General features: G+C 42.1%; 2 protein-coding genes and 3 non-coding genes across 5 annotated transcripts; 2 read left to right on the top strand and 3 right to left on the bottom strand.

Annotated features, from left to right (window-relative positions):
* Positions 1–4,738: 4,738 nt before the first annotated feature.
* LOC116520458 (histone H2A type 2-C-like) lies at positions 4,739–5,369 on the bottom strand. Its single transcript, XM_032234672.1, has one exon. The coding sequence runs from the start codon at positions 5,317–5,319 to the stop codon at positions 4,930–4,932; it is 390 nt and encodes a 129-aa protein (XP_032090563.1). The 5' UTR covers positions 5,320–5,369; the 3' UTR covers positions 4,739–4,929.
* Positions 5,370–5,773: 404 nt separating this feature from the next.
* Positions 5,774–6,154, top strand: LOC116522387 (histone H2B 1/2/3/4/6-like). Its single transcript, XM_032237282.1, has one exon. It carries the CDS (start codon positions 5,774–5,776, stop codon positions 6,152–6,154), a length of 381 nt encoding a protein of 126 aa, XP_032093173.1.
* A 1,100-nt stretch (positions 6,155–7,254) lies between these two features.
* Positions 7,255–7,328, bottom strand: TRNAI-AAU. The gene has a single exon. It is a non-coding gene; the product is annotated as a tRNA-Ile (tRNA).
* A 6,551-nt stretch (positions 7,329–13,879) lies between these two features.
* Positions 13,880–13,952, top strand: TRNAK-UUU. The gene has a single exon. It is a non-coding gene; the product is annotated as a tRNA-Lys (tRNA).
* Positions 13,953–14,439: 487 nt separating this feature from the next.
* TRNAM-CAU lies at positions 14,440–14,511 on the bottom strand. Its single transcript has one exon. It is a non-coding gene; the product is annotated as a tRNA-Met (tRNA).
* Between the last annotated feature and the right edge of the window lie 2,796 nt (positions 14,512–17,307).

Here is a 17,307-nt window from a genome sequence, read left to right on the forward strand (position 1 = left end):
AACCATTCTTTATATGTTTTAGCCTCCTGTCCCTTAATCATTCTGGTTACTTTTCTCTGCACTTTTTCTAGAGTCTCAACATCTTTTTTTATAGTGTGTTGACCAAAACTGGGGTACTCTAGGTGTGGTCTTACTAGGGCTTTATAGAGTGGTATTGGCACCTCCCTTGATCTTGATTGTATCCTTCTGTTAATGCAATTTAGGATTATGTTGGCTTTTTTTTTGGCTATCGCTGCACATTGCTCGCTCATATTTAGCTGGTTGTCCACTAAGACTCCAAGATCCCTCTCACCGTTACTGGTGTTCAGCCTAGTTTCACTCAGTCTACATGTGTACTTTCGATTTTTCTTGCCTAAGTGTAAGACTTTACTTTTCTCTATATTGAATTTCATTTTGTTAGATAGGGCCCAGTGTTCAAGTCTGTCAAGATCCACCTGGATCTTGAGCCTATCTTCTAAGAGTGTTGGCGATTTTTGCCAGTTTAGTATCATTCCTAAATTTGGTATGTTCCCCTTCTATCCTCTCATCTAAGTCATCAACTACAGAAGTGTGGTTTTTTTAAAAAAAAAATCAGGGGCAAAGAGATAATTGGAAGGATGAAATTAGGAGTCAACCCAAAACTGTGATGCAAAAAAACAGGTTCAAATTATCTTCACTTTGAACCCAGTATGCAAAGTAATTCTCTGGAAAGTGTTCTAATGCAGGGGAAAGTGGAAGGAAAAAGAAAAAGGGGAGAGAAGGAAGAAAAGAGAAGAGGAGGACTAGTAAGTAGCAACATTAATATTGATTAATTTAGAATAATATAACTTTATTGCCATTTGGAATGTACATTAATTGGCATACATTAAAATGAAAAATTAGGTCTCGAATTGTCTCCACCTCCAATATACACTACATAAACATGACTAAATAAATAAATACAAAATTATGCATATGCTCACATATATTATATGACACAGAGAAACAACACAGTTGTTAAGAGACTGAGAAATTTGAAAGAACAAATTAAAAGTCCGTTTATCTTGGATAAAATCCATTGAGGCGTTCTTTAGGACTTGAAAACAATTGGGTGGCACGTAATATTTTCTTTATCGAATTTATTTGCCACTCATCTCCTTTCGAAAAGACTCAAGAGCTGTAGCTTATATAATAACAAAGAAGTAATTTTAAAATGTCAATCAAAAGAATTGGAAAGGCCCCACCCAGACCCTGGGAGATTTTTGGCTCGGTAGTGTCCTAGCCTGGCCTACCTCACAGGGTTGTTGGCAGCACGAGAAATAGAGGAATGCTACTTATTCTGCGCCAAGCTCTTAGCTTTAAAACAATTTGTTGTTGTTGTTGTTTGTGAAGTCTTGTCCGACACATCGCAACCCTATGGACAGCATTCCTACAAGCTTTCCTGTCCTCTATCATCCTCTGGAGTCCATTTAAGCTCATGCCAACTGTTTGGTGACTCCATCCAGCCACCGCATTCTCTGTCATCCCTTTCTTCTTTTGCCCTCAATTGTTCCCAGCATTAGGCTCTTCTCCAGTGAGTCCTTCCTTCTCATTAGGTGGCCAAAATATACTATATTGCCAAAAGTATTCGCTCACCCATCCAAATAAGCAGAATCAGTTGTGAGCGAATACTTTTGGCAATATAGTGTAGTTGAGTTTCCTTTTCAGGATCTGGCCTTCTAAAGAGCAGTCAGGGATGATCTCCTCTAGGACTGACCAGTTTGACCGCCTTGTAGTCCAAGGGACTTGCAGGAGTCTTCTCCAGCACCAGAGTTCAAAAGCCTCCAATTCTTTGGCGCTCAGCCTTCCTTATGGTCCAACTTTCACAGCCATACATTGCAACTGGGGAAACCATAGTCTTGACCATCCATTTAAAACAATGCCTTTAACCAAATCAATCCAAATGAAAGAGATAGAAAGCCAAGGTAGTAATATTTGAATTCTCATAAGTTATCATAAATATAATAGGATTCAATAGAATCGTATATAAATAAAATAAAATCAGTAAGAATACATTTTTGGTGTAAATACAGATTAGCCCATAGGGATCTGGGTTTTTTACTTAGTTTTTCAATTTCAGCAACTTTAAGCTGCAAGGATTCCAGCTCCCAGAATTTTCCAGTTAGCTGGCTGGGGAATTTTGGGAACTGGAGTCCACACATCTTAAAACTTTTTTTTTTTTTTAAAGCTGTCTTCCTTTTTAAAGTCTTTATCACCCCAATTTCTTTTCAAAAGCCCCGTTTGATCAATAAGGAACTTAAACCGACCCGCTGTTTCCCACCCTTCATGAATGGACGCAAAGGCGCGTTTGTCCTTCCAAGCAGGGCTGAATTCCGCCCCCTCTTTTCAAAATTCCCGCGCTTGCAAGCGACTGGTTCCTTTTTCAAAACAAACTCCTGCGCCGGCTTGGACGGGAGCCAATCGCTTCCTCTCCTTGGCGCGTAGTTGAGGATTTTGAAACAAGGGGCGGGAAAACAAAACTCCTTAGAAAATTTTTAAAGAGTTTTAAAGCCAGCGCTTTTCAACGAAAGGGGAAGCTTACGCTTTTTTTAAAAAAAATTAAAAATCGTCGAAAATGTCGCGGCCAGACTTTCGATTGGTTGCAAAAAAAAAAAGTCGTATTTATCCCCGGGGCTTTTTAACATTGTAAAAATATAAGGCCACTTTGAAACATTTCACTGGAATTACAGTAGCAATCTCTCGCAAAGATGCTTAATGGGGCGAATTGCGCGTTTTACACGCCTTTCAAACTCTCGTTAAACTGGCTTTGACCACGACTACGGGTTGTGTTCACACATCTTTGGGACGCTTTTATAGATAATAAACTTTGGGTTTTCTTAAAAGCTATTCATTTAATCCGTCCTCCGTGTTATGACAAAATATGAAACCATGTATTAAAGGTATTAAATTTCCGGGAGATCGGGTTATGTGTGAATAAGGCCAAGGGGATGAAATGAATGGCTTTTAAGAAAAACCAAAGTTTATTATCCCAAGGGTGCTTTTTTTTTCCCCAAGAGGCTGTACAATTTTTCAGATAATGTGTAAATGACAAAGCTGTTTCTTGTTTCTTTGGACTTTATATTTATATTAATTAATCTTCTATAGAATGTATTATTTGGGCATGAGAGAGGTGTCACATAGGTTAACTATGTGGGTTAAATATAGGTTAGCTATAGCATAACTAAGTTTTGCTTGGTTTCTTTAAAATAGTACAGTGAAATGCAAAGATATAAAAACACACAAAACAAAAGGCCACCATATTTAAGTATATACAGGGTTGCCCAAAAAGCTTAAAACTGAACTAAGATTTTTGAGATTGTGTGTGTATAGTCAGCATCATAAAACAACAGAAGTATAATAATAAAAATAGAGTTAGCCTTTTTTAAATAAGAAATTAAAACCAGCCAGAGGTATAAAACAGGCTTTAAAATCACCAATGTGTAATAAGTATTAAAATCACAAAGTTGTAGAACATAATAAAGCAAAAAATCTAGTATAGTAAAGAGGGGGGGAGAAAAAAGTGACATTTTAGGGAAGAATATTTCTGGTTTTTCTTTGAAGACATTTCCCTTCTGCAAGAAGCTTCTTCAGATGACTGGATGATGGGAAATGGAAAGATTTATATTCCTTGCAGACAGCTAATTATTCAAAGAAGTCCAGGCAAAGTCCAGTTGCCTCTTCAAGCAAAAGCACCTTTGGGACAAATCAAGACTTGGATGACTGAGAATCCCCATATAAACCAAAGTTGATTACTTTAAACACAATTAGAAAACTGAAAAGAGTGGCTGTAATCTTGGGATATTAAGTAGATTTTTTAAATCTAAATTAGCATACAAAAAAAAATAGAATTCTTTATTGGCCAAGTGTGATTGGACACACAAGGAATTTGTCTTCAGCGCATATTCTCTCAGTGTACATAAAAAGCGAAAAATATATTCATAAAGAATCCTAAGATACAACACTTAGTGATAGTCATTGGTTACTAAATGAGCAAATCGAATACTTTTTTTTGTATCTTTGTCTTTTTATGTACATTGAGAGCATATGCACCAAAGACAAATTCCTTGTGTGTCCCATTCACACTTGGCCAATAAAGAATTCTGTTCTATTCCTATTCTTCTCTTCCTTTCTAGTATCTCTCTTCCCACTTAGGACTAATAACCATGTTGCGTGTATCTTTCAATTTTATGTTATTTTAATTTGATTGCTTATTAGTAACTATCACAAAGTGTATCTTTATCATAAAGATGTAATGTTATTGGAGATCTATTGAAACTGCAAATGAATGCCAGTAGGTGGTTGTGTCTTTAAATATAAATGATACTAGTTAAAAACATGTTTAAATAATGGTAATCAAATGAGAATTGTGGTACAGGGATAGTAAAATACATAATTTTTCTTTCTTGACTTAAAATGCACAACTCGATTTGAATGTTTGAATGAAGTATATGTAAGGATTGTGGAAGAAACACATGGAATATATTTGTAACCAGTCGATACGCTTTCTACAAGATGTAACGAGATTCTTTTTTTGCGTTTTTGTTTAACTAAAACAATAAAAAAATTCTAAAAAAAAAACCAAAGTGTATCTTATTCTTGATGAATGTATCTTATGTACAAAGACAAATCCCTCGTGTGTCCAATCATACTTGGCCAATAAAGAATTCTATTCTATTAGGAAACAAAATATAAATCGTAGAGACCCGATTTTCGTGCAAAAATCCAGCCTTGACCGTTTAAAGTAAAATTTTATTATTGCCAGGGAAATCAAGGTCAGATTTTAAATTCTTCCCCCCCCCCAAAAAAAAAAAACACACACCCCTTTAAGTTCTCCCCAGCTCTTTCTATGAAAAGGTGGGTGGCTCTTAAAAGAGCCTTTGGGTGTCGTTCTTGGCGGCTAAGAGTGAGCCTGTAGGCAGGAGGGCGCGCTCTTTACTTCCCTTTGGCCTTGTGGCTCTCGGTCTTCTTGGGCAGCAGGACGGCCTGGATGTTGGGCAAGACGCCTCCCTGGGCGATGGTGACTTTGCCCAGGAGTTTGTTGAGCTCCTCGTCGTTGCGGATGGCCAGCTGCAAGTGGCGCGGGATGATACGCGTCTTCTTGTTGTCCCGGGCCGCGTTGCCCGCCAGCTCCAGGATTTCAGCCGTCAGGTACTCCAGCACAGCGGCCAGGTAGACGGGCGCCCCGGCTCCGACTCTCTCCGCGTAGTTGCCCTTGCGAAGCAGACGATGCACACGGCCCACAGGAAACTGCAGCCCGGCGCGGGAAGAGCGAGTCTTGGCCTTAGCCCGAGCTTTGCCTCCTTGCTTGCCGCGTCCAGACATCCCGATTGAAATTGGCCAAAGCTAGAATTGGAAGGGGAGAAAAAAATCGACTTTGAGATCGCCGAATGAAAAACCTGCCTCGTTCTGCCCTTTATATACTTTCTCGGGGTCTTGCGAGTGCTTCTTTTTGATTGGGCCGCTCGAATCTCCGGCGTTCCAATCGCGTGCGGGATCCCCGGACTAACCAATCACCCAAAGGGCGCCTGTTGAAAGCACACAATGGGAGAGAACCAGCCTAAGGGTCGACCAATGAGCGCGCACCTCTCGTCAAACCAAACTTTCGAAAAGTTTTTCCCGCTCCCCTCCCTCTTTGAAAAAGCGGGTGTGAGCCAATGGTAAGGAGTGCGTTTTAGAACTTCATTTGCATCTGGCTCCTTATAAGTAGAAAGGTGGCTGCTAAATTGAGTTCAGATTGTTTTTTTTCGGTTGTGCTAGATCGTGATTAGAACGAAGGATGCCCGAGCCGGCTAAATCTGCCCCGGTGCCCAAAAAGGGCTCCAAGAAAGCCATCACCAAGACGCAGAAGAAGGGGGATAAGAAGCGCAAGAAGAGCCGCAAGGAGAGCTACTCCATCTACGTCTACAAGGTCCTCAAGCAGGTCCACCCCGACACCGGCATCTCCTCCAAGGCCATGAGCATCATGAACTCCTTCGTCAACGACATCTTCGAGCGCATCGCCGCCGAGGCTTCCCGCCTGGCTCACTACAACAAGCGCTCCACCATCACCTCCCGCGAGATCCAGACGGCCGTCCGCCTCCTCTTGCCCGGAGAGCTCGCCAAGCACGCCGTCTCCGAAGGCACCAAGGCCGTCACCAAATACACCAGCTCCAAATAAACGAGCTTTGAGACGAAAAAGTCTCCTTCACCAGACCCAAAGGCTCTTTTAAGAGCCACCCACTTAAGCAAAGGAAGAGCTGCTGTTCCTAGCGATTGAAACCCACGTGCAGAGCAACTTGGATGATTAGGGAACTGGAGGCTAAAACACGAAGAATGGTTGCAGGAACTGGGTATGCCTAGTTTAGTGAAAAGGACAAGGGGAGACCTGATAGCAGTGTTCCGATATCTCGGGGGTTGCCACAAAGAACAGGGAGTCAAACTATTCTCCAAAGCACCTGAGGGCAAACAATGGGGGGGAGAGGGGGAACTAATCAAGGAAAGAAGCAACTTTGAACTAAGGAGAGATTTCCTGAATCAGTGGAGCAACTTGCCTCCGGGTGTTGTAAATGCTCCCAAGTTTTGAAGGAGAGATTGGATAACCATTTGTCTGAAGTGGATGTAGGATTTCTTGCCTAGGCAGGGGGTTGGACTAGAAGACCTCCACGGTCCCTTCCGACTGTTATTCTATTCTAACACACCCCAATCAGCAACTTAAAAGCCACTTACAACAGGCACGCACAAAACAGCACCCACTCTGCTAAAACCCTCCCCTTCAGCGGGGTTGGACTAGAAGACCTCCAAGGTTCTTTCCAACCCTTATCTTATTCTATGAGCAATTCGGTAGCCCTTCAAAATATGGACCTGAATCTTAAGGGAGGAACAATCCATTTACGGTTGTCCCAAAGGTGCTTTTTCAAAAAGCAATTCATTTTCCTTTGTTTTCCTTGACGTTCTGCTGCTTATCCAAGAAGTGAAATTACTTGGATAATTGGATACTTGAACAAAATGTCTTCAAAGGAAAAAAAAAAAAAAGTCCAGTTGCCTTTTGAAAAAGCATCTTTGGAGGTCTTCTATCTAGTCCAACTCCCTGCTTAGGCGTTACATTTTTTCCTTTGCATTGCATTACATTGTGTTGCATTTTTTCATGGTATGTTCTGCTTAACACGGGAAGCATAAAACGTCGGTTTCCCGAAAGATTTGTCGGGGAAAACGGCGAGTCACAACGCGTTGTTGTTTAAACTAGTTTTTCATCGTCTTTAAAAAAAAAAAAATACTTGTTGGCCCGTACGGGGATCGAACCCGCGACCTTGGCGTTATTAGCACCACGCTCTAACCAACTGAGCTAACCGGCCACCTATGAAAGAAGCTGGTTTAGCCTCTTCATGAATCCAAATGAGTCGAATTATATTCCTAAATAGGGAGCTCTTTGGTGCTCTCTAAATTTGCTTGTTTAAATATAATCCTAAATATTGTATGATCACCTTCCGTTGTTCAGTTTGGATTTCTTGAGCCCTCTGATTTTCATCAAAGATTGATCTTTTCATCCTTCTTGCTGCAGCACATTTTAAAACAAAAGCCTGCAAGAGAAGCCTTTTAGTATTTTTCTTTAAATTAAATTTTATTCACTGTCATATTAATGATGTTTGGTTTCTCTGGACACTTGAAAGCAGCGCAAAGCAATTTATTTTTTAAAAAAACGTATGTAGGAAATTGAAACCCACCCCTCTCCTAGAAAAATGAAATATCCTGGGAAATATTGAAAAGGCAAAATAATAGATTCCTCTGCATAAGGAATGGAGAAACATGTTTTTAGGCAGGAAACAGACTCACCCTTAATAGCCCCCACCTTTGTTAATGGGCCATTAAAAAGCCTGAACTAATCTACTCTACATAACAAAGGTAGAATTAGCCTTCTGCAGAAACTCACCACCAGGCACCTGGGAAAATTACATCAGCCAGCAAGACAACCAAACTTGGACCCAAAGCACAGCCTAAAGAGAAGATGCTTTTTGTCACATATGTAAATAGAGAGTGAAGACTAGGATAGAGGCTTCACCCTGGGCCGGTTCTTAAATAGAAATTACCATACTCTGAGCCCAACTGATTGATGGGAAAATAGAGAAATCTCCCCCTTTAAAAGAGAGAGCTGTTAGAGAGCCTGTTCACTTCAATATACTGGTCTACTAAATAAAGAGTTGAAGTCACGATGCTAGTCCAGTCTCTTCATTCAACCCCAATCTAACACTTTTCCCATATACTCAACAACAGAGCTTTGATTATGATGTTGTAGCAAGCTCCCACCCCCAGATTAAAATATTCTTTATTCTTAATATTAAAAGAGGCAGGATAGAATATTTCCCGGAGAGAAAGGAGAAATAGAGAAAACATGTTCTTTTTTAAAAATATATTTTTATTGTTTTTACATTTAAAACAGTGCAGCACCACGAAGTCGAAGTGGCCATACAATCACATTATATACAAATAATCTCATCCAGTAACTATTAGCCTACTTAATACATTATCTATCCTTCTATCCAATCACATTATCTACAGTTTGTTCCAGTCTTGTCACCTTGCCTTATACCAATAATAAAATCTGTTCCAGACTTCAAAATATTCCGATTCCCCTTTATTTTTTAGTTCACTCTTGAACTGAAGGCCCAAATTTGAGAAAACATGTTCTTAAAGACAGAAACCAGGATGTTTTGAAATAACCTTCAAATCATTAGTATTTCTAATGCAGTAATTTACACACTCTGATGCTAAGGAGTTCTACTTCCTCTCCCCACCTGAAAAGAACTCTGTCCCGACTGCCAGTTGCCTCACATTCCGTTACCTCAGTTCAAACTGGCAGACATTCCACTCCTTCACTCAGGAGCAGTCTGGGGCTCCTAACAGTACTAAATAGTACCTTACAGTACTAAACTCACCAAAATGTCTACGCCTTCCACCTATGGAACTGCTTCCGGACTCAAGGTGGCAAGGGCGATATTCCCTTACGTGTTTTGATTACCGACCACCACTGAGCCAACATATTGTGAACTGAATTTCTCCTGCATACATAGCCTGAACACATAGTTTCGTCATGAAGCACGGCAGAGGTGGGTTCCTACCAGTTCGCACCTATTCGGTAGAACCGGTTCGTCAATTCTACTGAACCGGTTAGAAGAGGTTCCACCAGTGGACCCGGAAAGCAGGCCTACAGAAGAGGTTCCAAAAATTTTTGAAACCCATCACTGACACAGAGAGAGAGACAGACAGACAGACAGACTGACACAGAGAGAGAGAGAGAAAGAGAAAGGAAGGAAGGAAGGAAGGAAGGAAGGAAGGAAGGAAGGAAGGAAGGAAGGAAGAAAGAAAACAAAACACATGGCTGGCAAGCCACTCCCACCAGGTCACATTGCCACCAAGCCACACCCACAAAGGAGGCCACACCCACAGAGTAGGTTCCAAAAAATTTTGAAACCCACCACTGAAGCACGGGTGTCCAGCTAGTCTATTCATAAACAAACACCTTCAGCTCCAGCTGATCAGATTAAAAAGGGCCATGCCTCCATCCTGGTTCTCCTTGACCTCTCAGCGGCTTTCGATACCATCGACCATGGTATCCTTCTGCAACGACTGCGAGAGGTGGGGGTGGGAGGCACTGTTCTACAGTGGTTCTCCTCTTACCTCTCGGACAGGTCGCAGTCGGTGTTAGTTGGGGGGCAGAGATCGAACCCTAGGCCCCTAACATATGGGGTGCCGCAGGGTTCGGTCCTGTCTCCCCTACTTTTCAACATCTACATGAAACCGCTGGGCGAGATCATTCGGCGGCACGGGATAAAATACCACCAGTATGCGGACGATACCCAGCTGTATCTGTCCGCCCCGTGCCAACTCAATGAAGCGGTGGACGTGATGAACCAGGGACTTGAAGCCGTTAGGGACTGGATGAGGGCTAACAAACTCGTGCTCAACCCGGATAAGACCGAGTGGCTGTTGTGTTTCCCTCCCGCCAATTTGGCAAATATTCCATCTCTGAGGCTGGGGGGGTCAAACATTATACCCCTCAGACAGGGTCCGCAACTTGGGAGTCCTCCTGGACCCACAGCTGACTTTCGAACACCATTTGTCAACTGTGACCAGGGGGGCATTTGCCCAGGTTCGCCTGGTGCACCAGTTGCGCCCCTACCTGAACCGGGAGGCTCTCACAACTGTCACTCGTGCCCTTGTGACCTCTAGGCTGGAGTACTGCAATGTGCTCTACATGGGGCTGCCCTTGAGGAGTATTCGGCGACTTCAGCTAGTCCAGAATGCAGCCGCGCGAGCGATTGTGGGTGTACCTCGCTTCACCCACGTAACACATATCCTCCGCGAGCTGCGCTGGCTACCTGTCGATCTCCGGATACGCTTCAAGGTGCTACTTGCCACCTATAAAGCCCTTCATGGTAGTGGATCTGGGTACTTGGGAGACCGCCTACTGCCGATCACCTCCACACGACCCATTAGATCTCACCATTTAGGCCTCCTCCGAGTTCCATCCGCTGGCCAATGCCGACTGGCCACCACGCGGAGGAGAGCCTTCTCGGTGGTTGCCCCGACCCAATGGAACGATCTCCCTGTGGAGCTTCGTACCCTCACCACCCTCCAGACCTTCCGCACAGCCCTTAGAATCTGGCTATCCCGTCAGGCCTGGGGCTAAAGATTGTGACCCGCCCGAATGGTATGAATGTTGCGTTTTAATTATGTACTGTCTATATGTAAAAGTCTGTTTCCCCCCTTCTTTTTGATTGTGAGCCGCCCTGAGTCCCCCCAGGGAAAAGGGCAGCATACAAATAAACACAAATTCAAATTCAAATTCAAGATGTTGCCTTTAGGAGATCATAGGATTGACCCATTAGTAAAATAGTAAAAGACACAAAAGTCTGAGAAATTACACAACCCAACTCAGCATCTCAGAACCCTACAAAAATCCATGTACTCATCAAACCCATTTGTCAGCTGTCCCAGAACTGTGATCTCATTATCAACAAAACCTTCTTTCCAATCAGCCTCCATTTTATTTTCCAGCATCTTTCTCCCAGCTTCAAACTGGAGCTGGATTTTTCTTGCCACAGTGTCCTCTCCAAATGACCTCTCTTGATAATCTAAACCGGCGTTTAGATGTCTGGATAAAGATTTGGCCTGTGTGTTGAGGACTACTGGGAGAAAGGAAGTTGTCCCCCCTCTCAGGTCAGGCGACTTATCAATAAACTTATCTGAAGTTCTCCGCTTTCATCCCCAATAAAGAAGGAAGATGGGACAGATTGTTCCTGATTCTCATAGTCTCTTATGATAGTGTCCTGTTTTATTTTGAGGTTCAAGCTGAACCTTATCTAAGGCGACTCTTGCCCTGAGTCTTCTGCTTTGAATCTCAACACCTTTTGCTCCCTCTGGTTCATGGATGACCAGAGACCTTTAGAGAGAATCAGTTTGGCTCTTGTTGCCTGGGAGATACTTAGTTCCAAGCAATGGTGGGCTGCTGCCGGTTTGCAAACTGGTAGTTCCGACCAGTGGCTGGGGAACAACCTGAAGCCTCCGGAGGGCGAAAAAAGGCCCTACGGGCAACCCGGAAGTACAGACTTCCGGGTTGCCTGTAGCAGTGGTGGGTTTCAAAAAAATTTAGAACCTCTTCTGTAGGTGTGGCCTGCTTTGTGGGAGTGGCTTGCCGGTCATGTGACTGGGTGGGAGTGGCTTGCCAGCCATGTGACCAGGCGGGAGTGGCTTGCCAGCCATGTGACAGGGTGGCCGTGGCCAACTTGTAAAATGTGGTGAAACTCACTTAACAACGCTCTTGCTTAGCAACCAAAATGTTGGCTCAGAAACTCTGGCTTTTGAAGCACGCAAGTCTTAAAGCTGTCAAGCTACAAGACCATTACACCCCTAACCCTTTAGAAAAAAACCCCCAGGGATGTTCAAACTTGATAGCTTTAAGACTTGTGGACTTCAACTCCCAGAATTCCTCCTCTCGCTCTTCATCTTGATGATGTGCGGACGGACGGGGGGGGGAGAGCTGGAACCGGTTCTAAACGGCACTGTAGATTTGTGGAACCTCTTCTATAGAAGAGGCTAGAACTGGCAGGAACCTACCCCTGACCCGTAGGGTTGTTTTTTGCCCTACGGAGTCTTTCAGGAGGGCAAAAAACAGCCCAACGCGCAAACTGGAAGTCTGTTCCCGAACTTCCAGTTTTCCCGTTGAGTTGTTTTTCGCCCTCCAGAGCCAAGGTGGCGCAGTGGTTAAATGCAGCACTGCAGGCTACTGCTAGATCAGCAGGTCAGCGGTTCAAATCTCACCGGCTCAGGGTTGACTCAGCCTTCCATCCTTCCGAGGTGGGTAAAATGAGGACCCAGATTGTTGGGGGCAATATGCTGACTCTCTGTAAACCGCTTAGAGAGGCCTGAAAGGCCTATGAAGCGGTATATGTCTACTGCTATTGCTATTGCTATTGCTTTAGGGAAGCTTCCAGGGGACAAAAAACAGCTGAAAATGAAGGCCGAAGTTAGCTGGCCAGCGTGCTGGAGCTGACAGGGCAACGCCTCGCATGCCTTAACAAATGGCTCCACATGCCACCTGTGGCAAACATGCCATAGGTTTGCCATCATGGTCTTATATAATCACCATTTTTTCGATGCCACGCACATGCTCACAGTTTTGTGATTCTGGGTGCCTGACCACATGGAGTGGAGAGTGAGTGTTATTTTTAGCCTCTCGTAGGGTGTGAACTTGAGCTTCCTGTTCCTGTGACAAGGACATGTTATTCTATTGGCTGTCATACTCCCAGGAGGCTATGTGAGATCATGTTTGTGGAATGGAACGTGGAATGTACAGAAATGTACAGATTAATACTTATTATCAAGGACAGTGAAGAAACTGAATATTTGTTAATGTGGGATGCATTTTATCAATGGCTAGAGAATAGAAACAGAAGTTAGGAAGGAGGAGATAAAAGAATAGAAAATGTTACGCTGGAGAGAATTTTATGATGACATGTATTATTGTAATTATCTTGAAACATAGTTATATATATATATATATTATTGTAATGAATATAACAAGAAATATGTGGATTATGAACTTTCAAATAATTGTACCCAGTTCACACACTGTTTGATGGAGATGAAAATAGTTATAAATAAAATAAATAAAACATTAAAAAACATGTTTCTCCATTTCTCATCCAGGGAAATATAATATTCTGTCTTTTTAATATTAACTAGAATATATCATTCTTCTAGGAGAGGGGCGAGTTCTAGCTTTCTACATCATTTATGGAAAATATTCTATCCTACATTTTTAATATTTCCCAAATTATTTCATTCTTGGGGGGGGTGCTTCCCACAGTTATCTAATGCACTTCCCCTCCCACGCCACCCCCACCAGGTTGCTTCCACGAATCATTTGGATTCCAGGTCAAAATCAAGATCAGAAAATTGAAAAAGTCAATGGAATATTCTATCTCTTCCAACTTATGACTATAACCATGTTGCTTGTATCTTTCAATTTATATTGTTTTTATTTGTTTCCTAATACAATTTGATAGCTTATTAGTTACCTTGACTATCACTAAGTGTGGTATCTTTGTATTCTTGATGGATTTATTTTATTCTCCTTATGTACACTGAGAGCATATATACCTAAGACAAATTCCTTGTGTGTCCAATCACACTTGGCCAATAAAGAATTCTATTCTATTCTATTCCATATTTTCTATTCTATTCCATTCCACTCTACTCCATTCCATATTTTCTATTCTATTCTATTCCATTCCACACTATATTTTTACTCCACACTATATTTTCTTTTCTCTTCTCTTAAAAACAATAAAATGCATCGGGAGTTTGAGTTACACTACAGGAGTGCAGAAAACCACCTTCACCAAGAGCCCGGATAGCTCAGTCGGTAGAGCATCAGACTTTTAATCTGAGGGTCCAGGGTTCAAGTCCCTGTTCGGGCGGTTAGTTTTTTTTTATCCTTCCCCATTAAAGGTTGGCTTATAAACCTTTTCTCTTGCTTAGCTTTTCCAGCCTCTGCAGCTAAGGCTTCGCAATCCCGAAGGAATAAATCCGATTTATTATAAAATGCCCACGTCTTTTTAAATCAATGCTCCGCCTTTTTCATTTGCAACCCAGCAGCCTCGCACTACAATTCCCACCCACCTCCTTAAACCAGCTAGCTTTCCTTCGCCCCTGCGCCCAGAATTGCACCCACGCAAAACAAAGTTTTGCGTTAAACAGCAATTAAAGGCAATTCTCTGCCATCCTGAATGCTAAGCAGTCAGGATGATTGACAGGTGTGATTTTTCATCATCTAAAAAGATGATGTATTTCCTGTATTTTCTGGAATCCATCCAGGAGGAAAAATATTAAAAGGATGTATCCAAAAGTCGTCAGGTTGTAATTCAATTTTATTTCCCTTTGGGGAAGAAGAGGGAAAAAACAGTTTAGCAGAGGATGGTTTCGATCCATCGACCTCTGGGTTATGGGCCCAGCACGCTTCCGCTGCGCCACTCTGCTTTCTGCGAAAAGAGGCCTTTCTTATCTCCTTTAAAAGGCAAAGCTGTGCTTCCCGATAGCTTCACATCGTGTTCCATTTGGCGTGTTAATATGCTAAAGTAGGGTGGCCATTTTAAGACTTGTGGACTTCGAGTCCCAGAATTCCACAGCCAGTAAGACTCCTTATAACAAGACGCTGCAAACTTGGCCGTTTTAAGACTTGAAGACTTCAACTCCCAGAATTCCACAGGCAGTCAGCCATGTTTCCTGGGGAATTCTGGGAGATGAAGTTCACAAGTCTTAAAAGTGGCCAATTTTGAAGACTCCTTATAACAGGGGTTTGCAAACTTGACAACTTTATGACTTGGGGACTTCAATTATCAGAATAATTAATATAGTATAGTATAGTATAGTATAGTATAGTATAGTATAGTATAGTATAGTATAGTATAGTATAGTATAGTATAGTATAGTATAGTATAGTATAGTATAATATAATTAATATAATATAACATAATATAATATAATATAATATAATAAATATAACATAATAAAATAAATATAACATAACATAACAGAATTGGAAGAGACCTTGGAGGTCTTCTAGTCCAACCCCCAGCTTAGGCAAGAAAGCCTACATCACTTCAGACAAATGGTTATCCAACCTCTTCTTTAAAACTTCCACAGTGTTGGAGCATTCACAACTTCTGGAGACAAGTTGTTAAGTGAATCTGGGTTTTCCCTTGACTTGGCTTATTAGAAGATCGCAAAAGGAGACCAAATGACCCCGGGACACTGAAACCATCATAAATATGAGTCAGTTGCCAAGCATCTGAATTTTAATCACGTGGAGATGTTGCAATGGCTGTAAGGGCGAAAAACGGCCATAAGTCATTTTTTTCAGTACCATTCTTAATTCCGGTCACTAAACAAGTCGATTGCAAGTCGAGGATCATAAATGAGAGGCATATTTGATTCTGATTCACAAATACCAAAACCTATTGTCTCTTGAACGTAGCAACTTTAAGATATGTGGACTTCAGCTCCCAGATATGAAACATTTTGCTTAAATATTAAGTTAAATATGAAATGCTTCAGTTAAATATTTACTTAATGGGGAAAGGTTCATTGTGTCCTGGTGTTGGCAAATGAGATTTATCTCTTTCCCTCCCTTTCCTGGGACTTCCCTGTCATTTCATCAGCCGCCCTAATTATTCCTTGTTTAATTTTCAAATAATTGGTTTCATTGTTTGTTTACAGCTTCATGATTTTAGATAATTCCTTAGGAAGGGTTCGCGTGCAAGTCTTTTTTTAATCAAGAAGCTCAGATCGTTTTGGGAAGAAATAGGAAGAAAAGTGTGAAGATAGATTCTATTGTGTGGTGAACTAATTGCCTGTTGGCATGAAATTTATCTCCCAGTATTTCCAAAATTGGTCAATCAAATGGTATTACTGGTAGTTCTTGACTTACAACCCATTCACTTAGTGACCGAAGTTACAACTGCACTGAAAAAAAACAGCATGATCATTTGTCACACATAGCACCAATGAATAGTCCCCCAAGGGTCACATGATCAGAATTCAGAGGCTGGGCAACTGGCATGTACTTATGACGGTTGCAGCGTCCCGGGCTCCTGTGACCCCCCCCCCCCTTTGCGACCTTCTGACAAAAGTTCAATGGGGAAGCCAGGTTCACTTCCCAAACTCACTTAACTGCCTTAACAATGGAAATCTTAGGCTCAACTGTGTTCGGAAATCAAGGACTACCCATCTTAAATATTTTGGTTAAATATTTAAATATGAAATACTTTGGTTAAATATTTACTTCATGGTGAGAAGGTCATTCTCCTCCTGGTGTCAGCAAATTAGATTTATCTGTTTCCCTCCCTTTTCTTGGGCTTCCTTATCAGCTGCCCTAATTGTTTCTTGTTTTATTTTTAAATAATTGGTTTTAATCTTTGCCTTCTGGCTTTATCATTTGGTTTATATATAGCCTTTTTTAATCAAGAGGCTAAGGTCATTTAAGGAACACATAGGAAGAAAAATGTGACTATGGATTCAAGGCTAGTGTTTCACTAATTGCTGGTTGGCATGCAATTTCTCTCCAAATATTTTCAAAATTAGTCAATCAAGTGTCGTTATAGTAAAAATTAGTAAAGGATCAGTGGACACCCCAAAAATGATATATAGATGACACAACATTTGTTTCCTATCCATCCTCCTGTTCTGACGTAGACTACCTAAGAGTATGAAGCAAACTCCTTGTCACGCCAAAAATAAACACTTTTATTAATTGATTGTGAATTCTGCTCATTCACATACAGCAAAGTCTTTCAAGGAAGGATTTACAGTCACAGACCTTCTCTGGCTTGGAGAGTTGACAGGCCGATATCTGCAAAACTTGGCAAGGAGTCTGGGAGAGTCACGAACCAATTAAACCAACTAATTGTCTCCTGCAAACTCCATTCCCCTTTTGCTCCTCTTTTATTTCCTCTGGGAGTGGCCATTCATCGTTCCACCTGTGGCCTTACTTCCAAGTTGACCCTTGTTCTTTAGCTGTTCCCTTCGTCTGGCAACTCTGCACATGGGCACACTGGGAACAGGCTCCAGCTGTTCGTCTGCCTCACTGATGTCTGACTCCAAAGGCAGCTGATAACTGGCATACGGCTCTGGCCCCATCTCTGCCTCCGACACAGAAGGCTCATTAGAGCCTTCTCCACATGCCCGCACTGGCCATTGCTCGTCCCCAACCTCCTCACTGTCTGCTGCCAACTCTATTGACCGCTGGCAGGCCACAACACATCCAACATGATACAT

The sequence above is a fragment of the Thamnophis elegans genome, chromosome Z, assembly GCF_009769535.1.
Source record: "Thamnophis elegans isolate rThaEle1 chromosome Z, rThaEle1.pri, whole genome shotgun sequence".
In the NCBI taxonomy this organism is placed as follows: Eukaryota; Metazoa; Chordata; class Lepidosauria; order Squamata; family Colubridae; genus Thamnophis; species Thamnophis elegans.

Excerpts from the sequence above, each read along its gene's own strand:
- LOC116522387 (XM_032237282.1), top strand. The coding sequence starts at position 5,774 with ATGCCCGAGCCGGCTAAATCTGCCCCGGTGCCCAAAAAGGGCTCCAAG.
- LOC116520458 (XM_032234672.1), bottom strand. The coding sequence starts at position 5,319 with ATGTCTGGACGCGGCAAGCAAGGAGGCAAAGCTCGGGCTAAGGCCAAG.